Here is a 15,222-nt window from a genome sequence, read left to right as displayed (position 1 = left end):
TCTCAAACCCTAGATGTGAACTTGATGAATCAATGGAATCATGCCCTTCCTACAAAAGAGTTAGACAAATGCAAAGACATATTTTTGGTATTTTGGTTAGTGAAATGATAAAATACAAGTATAATATAATCACAAAGTGCTTGGTGATCTCTCCCAAAACAAACCCAATGAAAGAGGGGTAAGGAGGATGCCAAGATATGATCCCAATGCTAATGCTTATAATGAAATTGCATGAGGGCTTGGGGTCAAAATTGGGGTCTTACAGCTGCCCCTGTTTAAGGACATTCTAACTGAGAAGGTGAAGGTTAAAATCTTCGGCTCGACTCAGTAGAATGGGCTTAAATAACAACATACAAAAACAAATTTTGGCCCCTAAGAGACCTCATGATGCATATGATATGAATGCAAAAGTAAATTCTTTGTGGGGAAATATTGCCACAAAGGAAAAGAAATCAGAGAGACCGAAAGTCCGCAGGAGTAAAATGTATTCCGTAAGGAAAACTCATTGGGGGACAGAGACTCTAGGGGAAAAGGAGTTATGCGTAGGTCAGGTGTCGCATTACGCGAAAAACCGACGGGAAACGAAGACAACAGAGTCGCCACCGTGCGTTATTTATCCCAAAAGAGGGAAAGGAAACGCTCAAAGTAAACCTGGAAAGAACATGGTCTCGCGACCAAAGAGAGATGGGATCGGGAGTCGGTTATGCGAAGGGAAGGTATTAGCACCCCTACGCATCCGTCGTACTCGACGAGATCCACGCGCAAAAGGAAGGATAAAGGTTGCTAAACGCTGCTCAAACATCAAACACTGGCTGAAAGAGACACAGAAAACAAAAGGAACTAACTCGGCAGGATATCGCATCCTGGGCCTACGTAGTCTGTCAAGCACAGACATCAGAGTCGACGTAGTTCAGGACAGGGGGAAACGTGCTCGCTAGGATGTCGCATCCTATGCATACGTATCTTCTCTGACTAAAGAAGAATCAGAGCACTCGTAGCTCGGCTAACGCACGCCAAACAAAACCACACAGGAAACCGACTGCCAATCGCTGGACTTACGTCAGACTCCACACAAACAGGCAAACATGGAGGTCGAATGCCAATCGCTGGACTTACATCATACTCCGAACCAACAAACACGCACACAGGAAACCGACTGCCAATCGCTGGACTTATGTCAGACTCCAAACAAAACAAACCAGACACAGGAAACCAACTGCCAGTCGCTGGACTTATGTCAGACTCCAAACACACACAAAGGGGTTACAAAGAAAAAAGGGCGCCCGGAGAGATCAGCTCATCTCCTGCCTACGTACCTCATCTGGTATGAGGATCAGGGCGACGTAGTTCCCCTACGCAGGGACGCAGGACTAGCCTAACCAGATAACAAATGGAGACACAACTAGGGAGACTACGACTCGAGCCTAGATGTTATCATGCATATCATCCCTAAGTTAAGGTTGCTATCTAACTTGCACAGGGAGCAAGCTAAACCTAAATAGCACAACAGTCAAAGCAAACAATCACAAATAGCACACACTATATACAAACAAAGTGGGCTCACACAAGGGTTAGGCTTTAGTCAAGGGGTCATATCAACCTCGACAAACAAGCCACTGTATCAGGGTGAACTTAGCTCTTAACCCTAACATTGAGAGTTAGGGTGAAGCAGATGAAATAGGAAGTGAGGGGTGTGCCTCACAGCTCTTATCCCTAGCCTGGGAGAGCTTTTAGACAGATGAAAGTGTGGGTTCAGAAAGCTGGAACCCTTCTACACTTATGACTGACTCACATAGATCTTGGGTTAGGATCCACAAGGCATCAACATGTGATGTGAGCCAAGGGATGACACACTGAATAGCAGGAGATGGACTACACATCTCTTGTGTCTGCCAATGCCTCTTCACTTAGGAGGTCTTTGATATGTACAGGGGACAAAGATAAACAAGCACAAGCATTGCCTCTTAAGGAGGACTTCAGACAGGTGCCTGGCCAAGTAACAGGCCAGGTCTTCCAGACTACATGCAGTTAGAAAGTTATACCTCAGTGCTCAAGCTATCAAGCAAAGAAAAATCAAGTTCACAAAGGAACTATAGCAACTAAGGTACCTGAAAACAATCCAACATAATCAGTACACAACTCAAACAAAAGTCAAACAGACAACAGACAGTCAACAGACAACTGTACATAAACAGACAAACAAGCATCAATGCACACAGGTGCAAGCCACAAGGCCTAGGCTTAAGTCTCAAAGCCTACAAAATAAACTCAAGATTAGTCAATCAATAAGCAATGGACCAACTCCAAATGAGTGAATATCATCAAGCATGGCAATTGTGCTTTTAACCTGAAACAAAGCTCAAATGTGAGAAGCAAACCTCTAGGACAAGGCCTAGGGTCAAAATGAGAGAAATAATTCAAAACAGAACATGAAAATTGGTAAGAATCAAGATCAATAAAATAAGAACAAAATCCAAGTGGTCTCATGTTCATATCATCAACCAATTTCATTTCATAAAGCAAAGAAGGCAAAGCATGCAATTTGAAGCTCATAGAACCAAACAGAATGATTCAATCCACATCAACTCAAAAACAATTCAATAAATCCCAAGAAAAATCATGGCTAAACAGAATTCATCACATGATCATCATACCAAAATTCAAGTCATTTGGATAAGTGGAAGCATGTCAAATAAAATCCATAAGGCAAGGTATGCATAAAGCAACTCAAATGAAGGCACAAAATCATGCATCAACTTCAAGCAAGCATAAAACAGAATCCAAACATGATATGGACATTAAACCAAAGCCATGGCAAACTTCAAGGTGTCTAGAACACATGTGCAAAATTTCAGGTCCATCCAATAAACATCAAGAATTTCACAAATCATATAAGATCATGACTCACAAAAAGTCCACAAATGGTCAAACAGAGATGAAAATCTCAAACAAATCGGAAATGCACTCAAAAATTCTACAAAATTTCATACTCAAACTTAACATCCAGAAGTATCATCATGCAAAAAATCACATCATTTGACACTTATTTGGCATGGTAAATAAAATCAGCAAGTCAAGCAAACAAAGGTGTGACACAAATTGTCATACCTACATTCATCATAGCATATCTCCACAACCAGAAATGATAAAATCACAAACTCTATACCAAACAATCCCTAAAGGTGTCTAGATTAAGCATGCAAATTTTCAGCTCCATTGGATTAAGCATCATCATTTCACACTCAAAATGGCAAGCAAGGTGCAACAAAACACATGTATGAATAAACCCTAGGCCACATTAAAAACCACACGTGCACAATTTCTGGAAAAAATATCATTAAATTCTAGAGATCATGAGGAAAACAATGGAAAAAATCTCATCTCAATTGGACAAGTAATCATGGAGTTATGAATTTTTGAATGAAGGAAAAAAAATAAAAAAATGCATGTGAAGGCATATGAACATGTAAGGCATAAATGGAAATATACAAGGCAATTGGATTTTTGGTGGAGCGGGGAATCGAACCACGCTTGCATTCAAATTGAGCGCCAAGCCAAAACGCCGCGTTTCATTTAAATGAAACGTTGGCCAATCAGGAGCTGGCATTTGGACCAGTACATGAGCGAGAAACACGAAATCGCATGCAACAGGCGCGGGGAAAGATCAAATGAAATCTGGAAATGCAAAACCTAGACATTCATCGCGTGTTCATCATGTTCATCATCATCATGATCCAACTTGCACAGAAATTCATCAAACATATATCATTCGATTCATCATTCAACACACATCAATAATCCAGCATCCATTTCATCTAATTCTAACCATATCAAAAGAATCGAGCAGAGAAAGTTTCACATATCAACATTCAAATCAACATAACAACTTCAATATCGCATGGTTTTAAGAGATCTAAAGTTCACCATGACCTACATTCCAAGATCTACAAGATGCATCACACAATTTCAAGAATTATAAGTATCCACTACGCCAAAAATGACTTTTAACAGCGCATCTTAGACAGCGCTTTTAAAAGAAAGCGCTGTCTAAGGTTAAAATTAAAATAAAACACGGAAAATGTTCCAAAAAAATAATGAAAGCGCTGTCTAAGGGGGGGTCTTAGACAGCGCTTTCTAAAAGCGCTGTCTAAGACCCCCCCTTAGACAGCGCTTTTAGAAAGCGCTTTTAAATATAGACCTTAGTCAGCGCTTTTGATAAAGCGTTGTCTAAAGTCTTTAAATTAAAAAAAATATTAAAACCAAAAGCGCTGTCTAAGGGGGGGTTTAGAAAGCGCTTTTGGAAAGCGCTGTCTAAGGCATACCTTAGAAAGCGCTTTCCACAAAAGCGCTGTCTAAGGTCTAATTAAAATAAAATTTCAGACTCCATCAGTTCCTCATCTCTGTTCTTTTGTTTTCCCTCCTGCGAAACCCTATCAGTTCCTCTTCTCTAGCTAAACCACAAAACGCCATAAATTCCTCTTGAAACCTAACCCTAAGCTCCAATCAAGCCAAACTGTTGAAGCTCGTGCACGTTGAATCGAAGTGGGGGTTTGCTCTTGCGAACGTTGAATCGAAGGTTGCAGCGCAAGGAGATCACTTGAATACGGTACGTTCTGCTCTAATGCTCTTCCTCTTCTTCCATCTTTTGAACTTGTTGTGATGAATGGGGGATTGGTTTTAGGAACATCATTGGCACACATATTGAAGATGTTTCCTGTTTGGATATTGGGTGTGTTGCTTTTGTTTGCTGGTATTGAACTTGCTATGTGTGCTAGAGATATGAATAGTAAAGAAGATTCATTTGTGGCACTTATTTGTACTGCTGTTTCATTGGTTGGATCAAGTGCTGCTCTTGGATTTTTGGTTGGAATGATTGTTTATGGGATGCTTAAGCTAAGGAATTGGAGTAATGATAAACCACTTTCTACCATTTGGAATCAGAAAAGTCCAAACTAAATTTGAAGAAAAAATTAAGTGTTTATTTATGTGTGTGTACAGATTCTTAGTGCAAGTGAGTTAGTGTGTATGGTTTTCATAATAGGTTGATTTCTTGAAATTTGTTTCTCTTTGTTGTTATGTGAGAAACTTTAGGGGTTCTAGTTGTAGGACTCTTTATTTGTATCTGTAAAAAGTGTTTAGAGCAGTAGGAACTTTATGGTTGGCATTTGCTCTATGTAGCTTATGTATGCTATCGCATACCTAATGTTTATACTCTATAATAATATAAAGAATTTGATTTAGTTGATAGAAGATTTTACATTTTTTTTGTTGTTGAATGGATGTTTCTTTGGTCCAAGAAATCAGTGTCACTCAACATGATATAATGAATGTAATGGTTAATGAATGTAATAGTTAGTAATTTTTAACTATTAGTGATTTGGAGGTTATTAGTGGATATTTCTAATTATGAGATGTTTGGCATATGGTCCAAGTTTGCATGTGTTTTCTCATAGCGCATATTCAATTAATGGATACACATTTTATACCAAAGAACAAGATGATAAGAGTACTATGCAAAATAGTGGTGTCACCGTGCTAGCTGAAGCAATGCATATATCAAGTATGAAGGACTTAAACCCCAAATATGCAAATTTGTCATATTTTGGAGTTATTGAGCACATTTGGGTGTTTGATTACGAGAAGTTTCAGATTCCCATCTTTGGTTGCAAGTGGGTGAATAGTAGTGGCATACGAATGGATAAGTCCGGATTTTTGCAAGTTGATCTTACTAGGGTGGGGTACAAAGATGAACCTTTTATTCTAGCATCTCAAGCTAAACAAGTGTTCTATGTGAATGACCCGAAGAGTACAAAATGGTCTATAGTGCTTTTCTCTAACAAAGTGACTGATGATAGCGGTGTCGATCAATGTGATATTGATGTTGAGAATGAGTCATGCATTAGACGGAATGAGTTGAATAGAAATGATGAAGTTGAGGATCTTATACCGGATGAGTCATATATAAGAAACGATCATAATGAGGGAATTTGGATCAATTCATCCGTACGCATTGCTAAGAAACAAGTGATTAATATTCCAACAAAGAAAAGAAAGAGATGTTAGTGACTTAGGTAAATTATCCATGGTTTCTTTATTTTTTTTTCAATTGTTTTGATTATAAGTTATATGTGATAATGCATGATTTCATTATATTTTTGTTTTCAATTGCTTTGATTATAAGTTATATCTGATAATGCATGATTTCTTTATTTTTTTGTTTTCAATTGCTTTGATTATAAGTTATATTTGATATTTGATGGTTTCCTTGGTTTATTACAGGTTAGACATGGCTGATGACCAACATGAGGAAGTTAGTAAAAAAGTATCCGCGGAAGAAGAAATTTGAAGAGGCATCACAGTAATGAGAAGGGTGGTCCAAGGAAGATCTCGAGGCATCATACTAGATGTCTATTGGAACAACCAGGGACAGCTTATAGAACCTAATGGGCATACCTTAACTAGTTTTATCGGTGCACTAGTAAGGAATGAAATTCCCATTACATGTGATGATTGGAGAAACAAAGAGCTGAATGAGTCCAAAGAAAAAATTTGGAGTGAGATAAAGGTACAATCATTTGGCCCTTAATTATACGGTATCAATTATGTTTTTTCAATTACCGATACTAACTATCAATCTGTATGTTTTTCTTAGCGATGTTTTAACATCGAAGAAGAAAGAAGAGGTTTTTGTATGAAATTGGCCGGAAAGCTTCTAAGAGGGTTTCGGACATTTTTATCATCCAAGTTCCTTAAGGATGCGGATGGTAATTTTGTGGATGCGGAGCTTCCTAAAAAATATGAAAGTTTGATATCGGCTGAAGAATGGGAAGCTTTCAAATCCAAAAGACAAGACCCGGTTTTTCAAAGAATAAGTGCTACAAATCGGGAAAGAGCATCAAGTCCCGCATATCCGTACCGAAAAGGACGTGTCGGATATGGACGCTTAGAACAATCCATGGTAAGTATTTATAAATTGCGATAACAAATTTGTTCATCATATATTAGTTTTATCTGATCAAATTGTATGACTTAATGTGTAGCTGCAGAAGGAGGAAAGTTCAGAAACATCTCTTCCTGCACATGTTTTGTAGAAGGAAGCCCGTGTGGGCAAATCTGGAGTTCCTCAAGAAGAAGTTTTACACGTATACCAGAAATGTGTAAGTATAACATTTTTTCATTAATTGAATAACATTTTTATACACAAATATTTGACAAGTATACGGTATTCATCTGATTTTTCAGGAGGAGCTATCTCAGTCTTTATCTCCCGATGATACTAAGGGCATACTTAGTCGGGCATTAGATGTCCCTGAGTATTCTGGTCGGGTGAGGGGTAAGGGATTTGGAGTCACTCCGACCTCCCTGAGTATTAAAAAAGGAAAGGCTCCTAGTAATCGGGAGCTTCATGCAAGATTGGAAGCCATGCAAGCTGAGCTTGATGCATTGAGGAGAGAAAGAGAGGCTAGCGCCTCAACAGTATACAGAGATGCTTCAGACAAAAACAGTATCAACTGTACCTTTCAGCCGAACATTCTAGAGGTAATTACATATAATTGTCTTAAATTGAACTATTTGCTTAAATTATGTATTTGACATATATACACATTAACGATTTCTTGTTATTATTGGTTTTAGGGCATTTCCCATTGTCAGTTGTATTTGTCGTCACCATACTATCGGATGATTGGCAAGGGAAAAGTGCATAACGTTAGCGGAGTATTACTCCACACTAGAGAGCTCCCTGCTGGATGTTTGAAGGTATCAGTTGATATTGCAGTTGAGCCGAATGCAGCATTACCATATCCTAGCGATGATTCGGATGCAACAACGGTGCACGAAGCAGTAGGTTCGTTTGTTGCATGGCCGACAAACCTCATATGCGTAGGATATGAGGTATGCTTAAAACTTATGTTAACTTTAATGTGTATATTCAAAGTTTAAAATTTATGCTTAAAATTTTACTTACATATTTTCCTTGGTTATGTTAAATAGACTCCCACAAAATCCAAATCAAAAGATAATGCGATTCCACGGCATACCGAGTCCACGGTTTCAAGAAAAGAGGTAATATACAATTATATGACATATATTCATGGAAGTTGTTACATTCTTAATTTGATCTAACTATTTATATGACATGTAGCTTCAAGAAAATGAGGTTAGCAATGCCTCCGCACAACAAAAAAAGGAGGTTAGCAACGCCTCCGCACGGGTAAAAAGTTCTGGTGCTAAGAAGACCGTAGCTAGGAAAAAAACTACCACCAAGTATAGGTCGTGCCTCAGGACATTTCTAGAGATGACCGATATACCGACCGGAGGTGTTCGGACCCTACATATGGAGGTAGGGATTTTCGGCTTTGATTACGACCAAATGATTGGTAATGAAGACTTCATGCAAGTTTTTAGTCATGAAGAAATCGGCGTCAACGTTGTCAATACATATATTAGGTAAATCCGGTCTACTTTATTTTATTAATTAAACAACTTATGTTAATGATGTTTACTTTATGTTAATCCGGTTTACTTTATGTTAATCCGGTTTACTTTATGTTTCAAAAGAGGTGTTAATGATGTTTTTATATTAGGTTTTTGTATGACAAATTGATGCGCCCCAATGGTTTGGACGTGTCATTCGGATTCTTAGCACCCGCGACCGTCAACTTAGTTTTAATCTTAAATAGACCGGATACCGTGACGGAGTACGTTCTTCGGATCCTCATGGACAATAAAGATGCGGAGAAGTTGTTTTTTATACCGTTTAATACCGGGTTAGCATTTCATTCTAAATTCATCTATTATAATTATTTTCCAAGTTACCATCTAACATTTGCCTAATCATTACAGTGGACATTGGTTGTTGCTCGCAATCAATCCTATCCGAGAAATTGTGTATTATCTTGACTCGTTAGGAAATGATTGGACAACATACCCGGATATGAAGGTCCTAATTGACACGTAAGTGAGAATGTTCAAAAATTTTCTTAGTTTATGTGAATTGTTCTAATTGCTTCATTTTTATTTTATTAGCGTCCTACAAGCTTTTCGGGCCCAACGAGTTATCCAAACCTCAAGGAGGGGCGCCAACTCCATTACATGGATTAAAGTGGCGGTATATTTTTAATTACCACATTTTTTATTATATTAGTGATGACACTTGATAAAACTTAGGATTTATAATCCATATTTTTTTTTTCATATGTAGTGTCCTACACAACGTAATCAAATAGATTGCGGGTATTTCATGTTGAGGTTTATACGAGATACTCTTGCTTTGGGCCAATTAAAGATTCCCACCGATGTATGTATTTCTAACTTATGAGTTATTTTTATATTTACACATATCTCATATAATTAAATAGTTGGAATTAATTCAAAATATGTTATATTATTATGTAGTACTTTGAGGAATTCAAGTGTGCATTTTATACAAAGGATCAAGTGGACGAAATCAAAGAGGAGTGGTGTCAATTCATGTTAGAGCTCAATGTTTGTTCATAAATTTGTGTAATTAATGTGTACATTTGTAGTATATGTAATGACTTGTAAATGTGTACATAAATTTGTATATATTTTGATACATTTAAGGCAAAATTGGTTTGAATTGGTATATATATATATATATTTGTTAGCCAAAAATTGGTAGAAAAAAGGCCAAAATGACATATATAAAATGTGATAATTGTCTGTCAAAATCTGGTTGAAAACAGGTAGAAATTCTGGTTTATAAACCTGGAAAAAATGTGGTTTAAAACAAAAGCTTCAAAAAATTTCGTATACCTTAGACAGCGCTTTTGTAAAAAGCGCTGTCTAAGGGGGGGATTAGAAAGCGCTTTAGGGAAAAGCGCTGTCTAAGGGGGGGGCTTAGACAACGCTTTTTGAAAAGCGTTGTCTAAGGTATACCTAAAAAATTAAAATAGGAGGGTCTTAGAAAGCGCTTTTGGCCAAAGCGCTGTCTAAGGGGTGGGGCTTAGACAGCGCTTTTCAAAAGCGCTGTCTAAGGTATACCTAAAAAATTTAAAATAAGAGGGTCTTATAAAGCGCTTTTGGCCAAAGCGCTGTCTAAGGGGGGGGGCTTAGACAACGCTTTTAAGATTTAAAAAAGCGCTGTCTAAACCTTTAGCAGCGGAGGTTTAGACAGCGCTTTAAAGCGCTGTCTAAGGCTAAAAAAAGCGCTGTCTAAGGTCTTGTTTGTTGTAGTGATCGAAATCTAACCTCAATGAAGATGCAGAAGCTAATTTGCTGGATTCAAGGCCTAGAATGCAAAAACAGATGCTCTCCTAAGCTCAGATGAATGAATGGATGATGAAGTGTAGCTCAGTTGTGCTTGATTCGTCCAAAAATTCCAGTTGCCATGGATTATGCAATGTTCAACAGTCCCAAATTCCACTCGAAAATGATGAATTCTAGCTTCAATCTTCTTCAGAAATGGTGGTGGATGATGATTCAGTGAAGATCAATGCAAGTTCTATGAAAAAAAATTGCAGAAAAATGGAGAGAAAAATGGAATTGGATCTAGATCTGGTGCAAATGAATGTTAATCCCAAATTCTGTTAGAATTAGAGTTATATATGTGCTGTTAATCAAGTTTGCTAATCACAATTAGGCAAATGCATTGGTAATTAGTGAAATGAGTGTTTATGCTAAATTGGTCAAGCCATCTTGCATGCATGAAACCTGTTGCCACAGTGCACGAAATTTGAGCCAAATGCACTCCAAATGATGTTTAAGACCAAATGCAAGTGATTGGAAGTGTAGAAAATGCATATTTTGGAATTGGACTTTTTCCCTCCAAATTTCAAATTCAAATCAAGTGGAAAATCCAAATTTTTTTGTGATGAGATTTGATGAATGGTAATGCATGATTATGATAGCTCATGTTAAACAAGATTGTAGCAAAAAATCCCACTTCATTTGGCCTTGTGGTGTGAAAGTTATCCAAGCTTGAAGTTCAAAATCCATTGACAATGATTTGATCATAATTTCTCAACCACACATGGGAAATTCATGTTCTTGGACTTTTTAGAAAGGTGAGATCAAGATCTTCAACTTTCATGTTGGACACAATTTCATTTGAAGCTTTCTTTGACATGTAAACTTGAGGAGAAGACCTTTCCATTTTTGGCAGTTTGAAATTACAGGTCACTTACTATTTTTGGAAACTTTTCCTCTGACCTCAAATTCTTCATTGTTGATCTTTGTAATGTCAAATGAGACTTGTATGGACATGAATGAGGCCTTTCTAACCACCTCCCACCTTCAAATCCATGATTTCATGCACAGTTGACTACAGTTGACTTTCTAGGGTTTCAGATGAATCTCAGCTTGACTGATGAGCTTTGAGCATCCAATCTTTGGCCAAACCACTTCAAAATGATCCCTAGGTCATATGAACCTGTTGAACCAACCTTAGGGCTTTGCTTCCATGAATAATGCACTTGCTTGCTTGCTTAACTGGCTCTCCTGACCAATCTTGACTGATGACTTGCACTAGGGCAAAGGACAATGCAATGCTATGCAGTGGACAATGTTAATGTTAATGACCTAATATGAAAATGTATGTACAAAATGGGAGGTGCAAATTTGAGGTGCTACAGCTGCCCCTATTCAATCAACTGGGAACCCGAACGGATGAGAGCAATGGCTGTCAGACTTTCAGGGTAAACAGGGATTGAATACCGAAAGAACCGGAAAATTTGCACTCTGCGGGGATCCAAGAAAGAAAAAATACACCCACGGATGCTTCCAATGGGATCTTGATCTTACCTGATCAGGAGGGCCTTCCAAGGTCTTGGTGAATGGGCCAGAGAATGAAATGAGAGGGGGGTGTACCTGCAAGGTGCTCCAATGCTTAAGTCAGAAAAGGTACAGAATGAGGTTATCAGAGTGTGAGTTAGAATACCTGCCCCTTTGCCATGAAAGGGGTATTTATACTGAGCCCCCAGCGCTGGGCCAAGGCTCCTAATGGGCTGGATTAGCTAGGCCCAAGGAGGAGCTGCCAGGGGACGCGTCAGAAGCGTTAAGACCTAGACCAAGGTCTGCCCCCTGGTCCAACTGCCCCTATCCCTAAGGAGACAATATAGGGGAGTTGGGTGACGTGGTAAGTGAGATGCCGTTATGGCTCTGCCCGACACAACTTAGGTGTCCGCGACGTGGGTTGACGATAAGTGGATGGAGATCATATGAGGAGGGCCCGGTCGTTGCCCGACACGTATTTAAGGGGCCGGGGAGACGTTCTTCGGGCGGACGGTCGTTCACCTGACGTGTCCTCGTGGTCGTTTGGACATGGACTTGGCGAGCATTGGGCCGTGCCGTGCCTAGTGTCATGGCCCAGTCCAGAACAGATCTGATACTATACTGGGGATTTTGGTTTTCTTCAAAGGTACGGCCACATCCAAATGTTAACGGACAATGAATGGGAATAGAAGAAATCATAACTAGACGCCAACAGACGACTAGGAAAAACTCGACGTTTATCGAAACCAACGGAGAGGTGAACAGACATTAATGAATGACTGGAAAGGAGATACAACCATATGTCAACGGACGACATGGGAAAAACTCAACGTTTACCAAAACCAACGGAGAGGTAACTCTACTGGGGACGACCAGGAAAAACTCGACGTTTATCGAAACCAACGGAGAGGTAACCAGACATCAACGGATGAATGGGAAGGACTCGACCAGACGTCAACGGACGAAAGGGAGAAGCTCGACGTTTATCGACACCAACGGAGAAGGAGACCAGACATCAACAGACGACGGATGAATTGGGAAGACTCGACCAGACGTCAACGGACGAAAGGGAGAAGCTCGACGTTTATCGACACCAACGGAGAAGGAGAACAGACATCAACGGACGACAGATGAACTGGGAAGACTCGACCAGACGTCAACGGACGAAAGGGAGAAGCTCGACGTTTATCGACACCAACGGAGAAGGAGAAACTCAACGTTTATCGACACCAACGGAGAAGGAGACTTACTGGGGAAAAAGCTAATCACAACCAAACGTCAACGGACGATTGGGAAAAACTCGACGTTTATCGAAACCAACGGAGAGGTGAACAGACATCAACGGATGACCTGTGGGGAAAATACAACTAGATATCAACGGATAACTAGGAAAAACTCGACGTTTATCGAAACCAACGGAGAGGTCGAACAAGACATCAACGGATGACCTGGAAAGGAGATACAACTAGATATCAATGGATAACTAGGAAAAACTCGACGTTTACCGAAACCAACGGAGAGGTAACCCTGAGGGGAGAAGTATCACTATACGTTGGCGGACGAATAGGAAAAAACTTAACGTTTATCGAAACCAACGGAGAGGTAACCCTACTGGGGAAGAAAATACATCCAATTGTTAACAGACAACTAGGAAAAACTAGACGTTTACCGAAACCAACGGAGAGGTGAATCTGAGGTGAAAAGAAGGGTATCACGAACATCGAAAGATGATGTTTACCGACATCAAAAGAAGACCAGACATCAACAAATGACTGGGAAAGACTCGATGTTTACACCGAAAGATGGTGTTGACCGACACCAAAGAAAGAACACACGCGGGTGCTGACATTACACTGACTAGTATCACGGGTACGACATCCACATATGTCGAGGCAAGGCTAAACACTTGCTGGGGATCCCACCGGGGAGAAACAAGCTTTCCGTTCACACACGGATGAGGAAATAAACCTCCTGGGGGAATATCAATCCTGAATGCTGTCAGGAGCAACTGTAGCAAACGTGCTGTACAGATGTTGAACCATGATCCGCCTCTGCCGGGGATATGATCTGATGGTTAACACATGAATGCATATGTTTGAATTTTTCTATGGCGTAATGCTCCATACTGAATGGAAATGCTACGCGATTTTTGAGGATGCAATGATCACTACATGCAAAATGCAAAATGATAAACTCCGGCTGGGGAGCCAAACTGATCAGATACTCCGACTCTGTGGGGAGACTCTGACTGAGGAATATTCTGCGGGGAGAGCACCGACTTCTCACTCGTGCTGGAGAAATAACACTGTTGCTGGGGAAAGGATAGACTCCGCTGGGGACATCATTCGCAGGACCCAATCCACTCGGGGACTCCACTTGGGGAAACAATCAACACAACTTGCTGGGGAGAATTGCCAACAAGTAGGAAACTCTGCTTTGGGAAATAAATGCTACTCCGCTGGGGAATAAACAAGGCGACTGCGCTGAGGAACCATCAATACGACTCCACTGGGGGAACCATAAGGCGACTTCATTGGGGACGACCCAACCAATCCACAAGTAGGATAAACTCAGCTTGGGGATGCAGATACCATTCCGCTACGGAAAACTCATCCCATCCACAGGTGGGATGAACTCTGCTGGAGATAAATTTCTTTGAACCCGCTCCACTCGGGGAACTTGCTGAGGAAAATTATCAACACAAACTTCTGCTCGGGAGATCTGCTATGGAAAGCAGCTCTGTTGGGGATAACATACTAGACTTTGTGCTGGGGAAAAAGCATCCACGACCCTGCTGGGGAAACGCATACTCTGGTGAGGAAAGTAGTACACCAAACCACGCTGGAGAAAGACATCCACAACCCTGCTGGGGATGAGCGTTCACGACCACGCTGAGGGTAACAGTACTTCAAACCCGACTGCTGGGGAGAATAACACCATTCTAACTGACACCTCCGTTGGGGATACAACATCCTTCCAACTTAGTGGGGACTCAGCTGGGGAAGCAGGCAAATAGATCTTCTGGGAATATAAGGCACCATCCAAAGGCGTCTCTGCAAGGGATAATAGCTCTGAAAGCTCTCATACTTGCTTGGGAAATATCTGCTGTGGAATCGTCTCCACAGATGACAACCTGCAAAACAACACAACAATAATGCCCCAGGGGATACATGGACAAGATACGCTCAAGTGTCCTCAACATTCAAAATGATTTTCAAATGTTTTACCTTTCTGCACGTTATTGTTTAGCCTTCATGTTTCTATATGCAATGTTTATCAAAAATTCGGACGTTTTTTGCAAACAAAACAGTAAAATAAAAACAAGAGCTTTTTATCTGAATAACGACTTTTATTGATTGAAAAATGGGCCTGAAAAGGCGAATACATCAGGAAGCAATTCCTAGAAAGAGGTAATTGCGCACAAAAGGAAAACCTATCCTAATGGCAATGCGAACACGGCATCCACTATTTCCCAATTCTGTTATAACT

At 40.0% G+C, this 15,222-nt stretch overlaps 1 protein-coding gene across 1 annotated transcript; it reads left to right on the top strand.

Moving 5' to 3' along the window:
- Nucleotides 1-7,996: 7,996 nt before the first annotated feature.
- Nucleotides 7,997-10,281, top strand: LOC127121870 (uncharacterized). Its single transcript, XM_051052300.1, has 6 exons — nucleotides 7,997-8,064; nucleotides 8,144-8,448; nucleotides 8,586-8,768; nucleotides 8,845-8,955; nucleotides 9,028-9,077; nucleotides 10,223-10,281. The coding sequence occupies exons 2-6, from the start codon at nucleotides 8,297-8,299 to the stop codon at nucleotides 10,279-10,281; spliced, it is 555 nt and encodes a 184-aa protein (XP_050908257.1). The 5' UTR covers nucleotides 7,997-8,064; nucleotides 8,144-8,296.
- Nucleotides 10,282-15,222: the final 4,941 nt, after the last annotated feature.

The sequence above is a fragment of the Lathyrus oleraceus genome, chromosome 2 (assembly GCF_024323335.1).
Source record: "Lathyrus oleraceus cultivar Zhongwan6 chromosome 2, CAAS_Psat_ZW6_1.0, whole genome shotgun sequence".
NCBI classification, from domain to species: domain Eukaryota; kingdom Viridiplantae; phylum Streptophyta; class Magnoliopsida; order Fabales; family Fabaceae; genus Lathyrus; species Lathyrus oleraceus.
This window is presented reverse-complemented; position numbering and strand designations above follow the sequence as displayed.

Coding starts and splice junctions, on each gene's coding strand:
- LOC127121870 (XM_051052300.1), top strand. CDS start 8,297: ATGACCGATATACCGACCGGAGGTGTTCGGACCCTACATATGGAGGTA. Junction 8,449..8,585: donor GTTGTCAATACATATATTAG/GTAAATCCGGTC, acceptor TTTTTATATTAG/GTTTTTGTATGACAAATTGA. Junction 9,078..10,222: donor TATCCAAACCTCAAGGAGGG/GCGCCAACTCCA, acceptor ACCTCAATGAAG/ATGCAGAAGCTAATTTGCTG.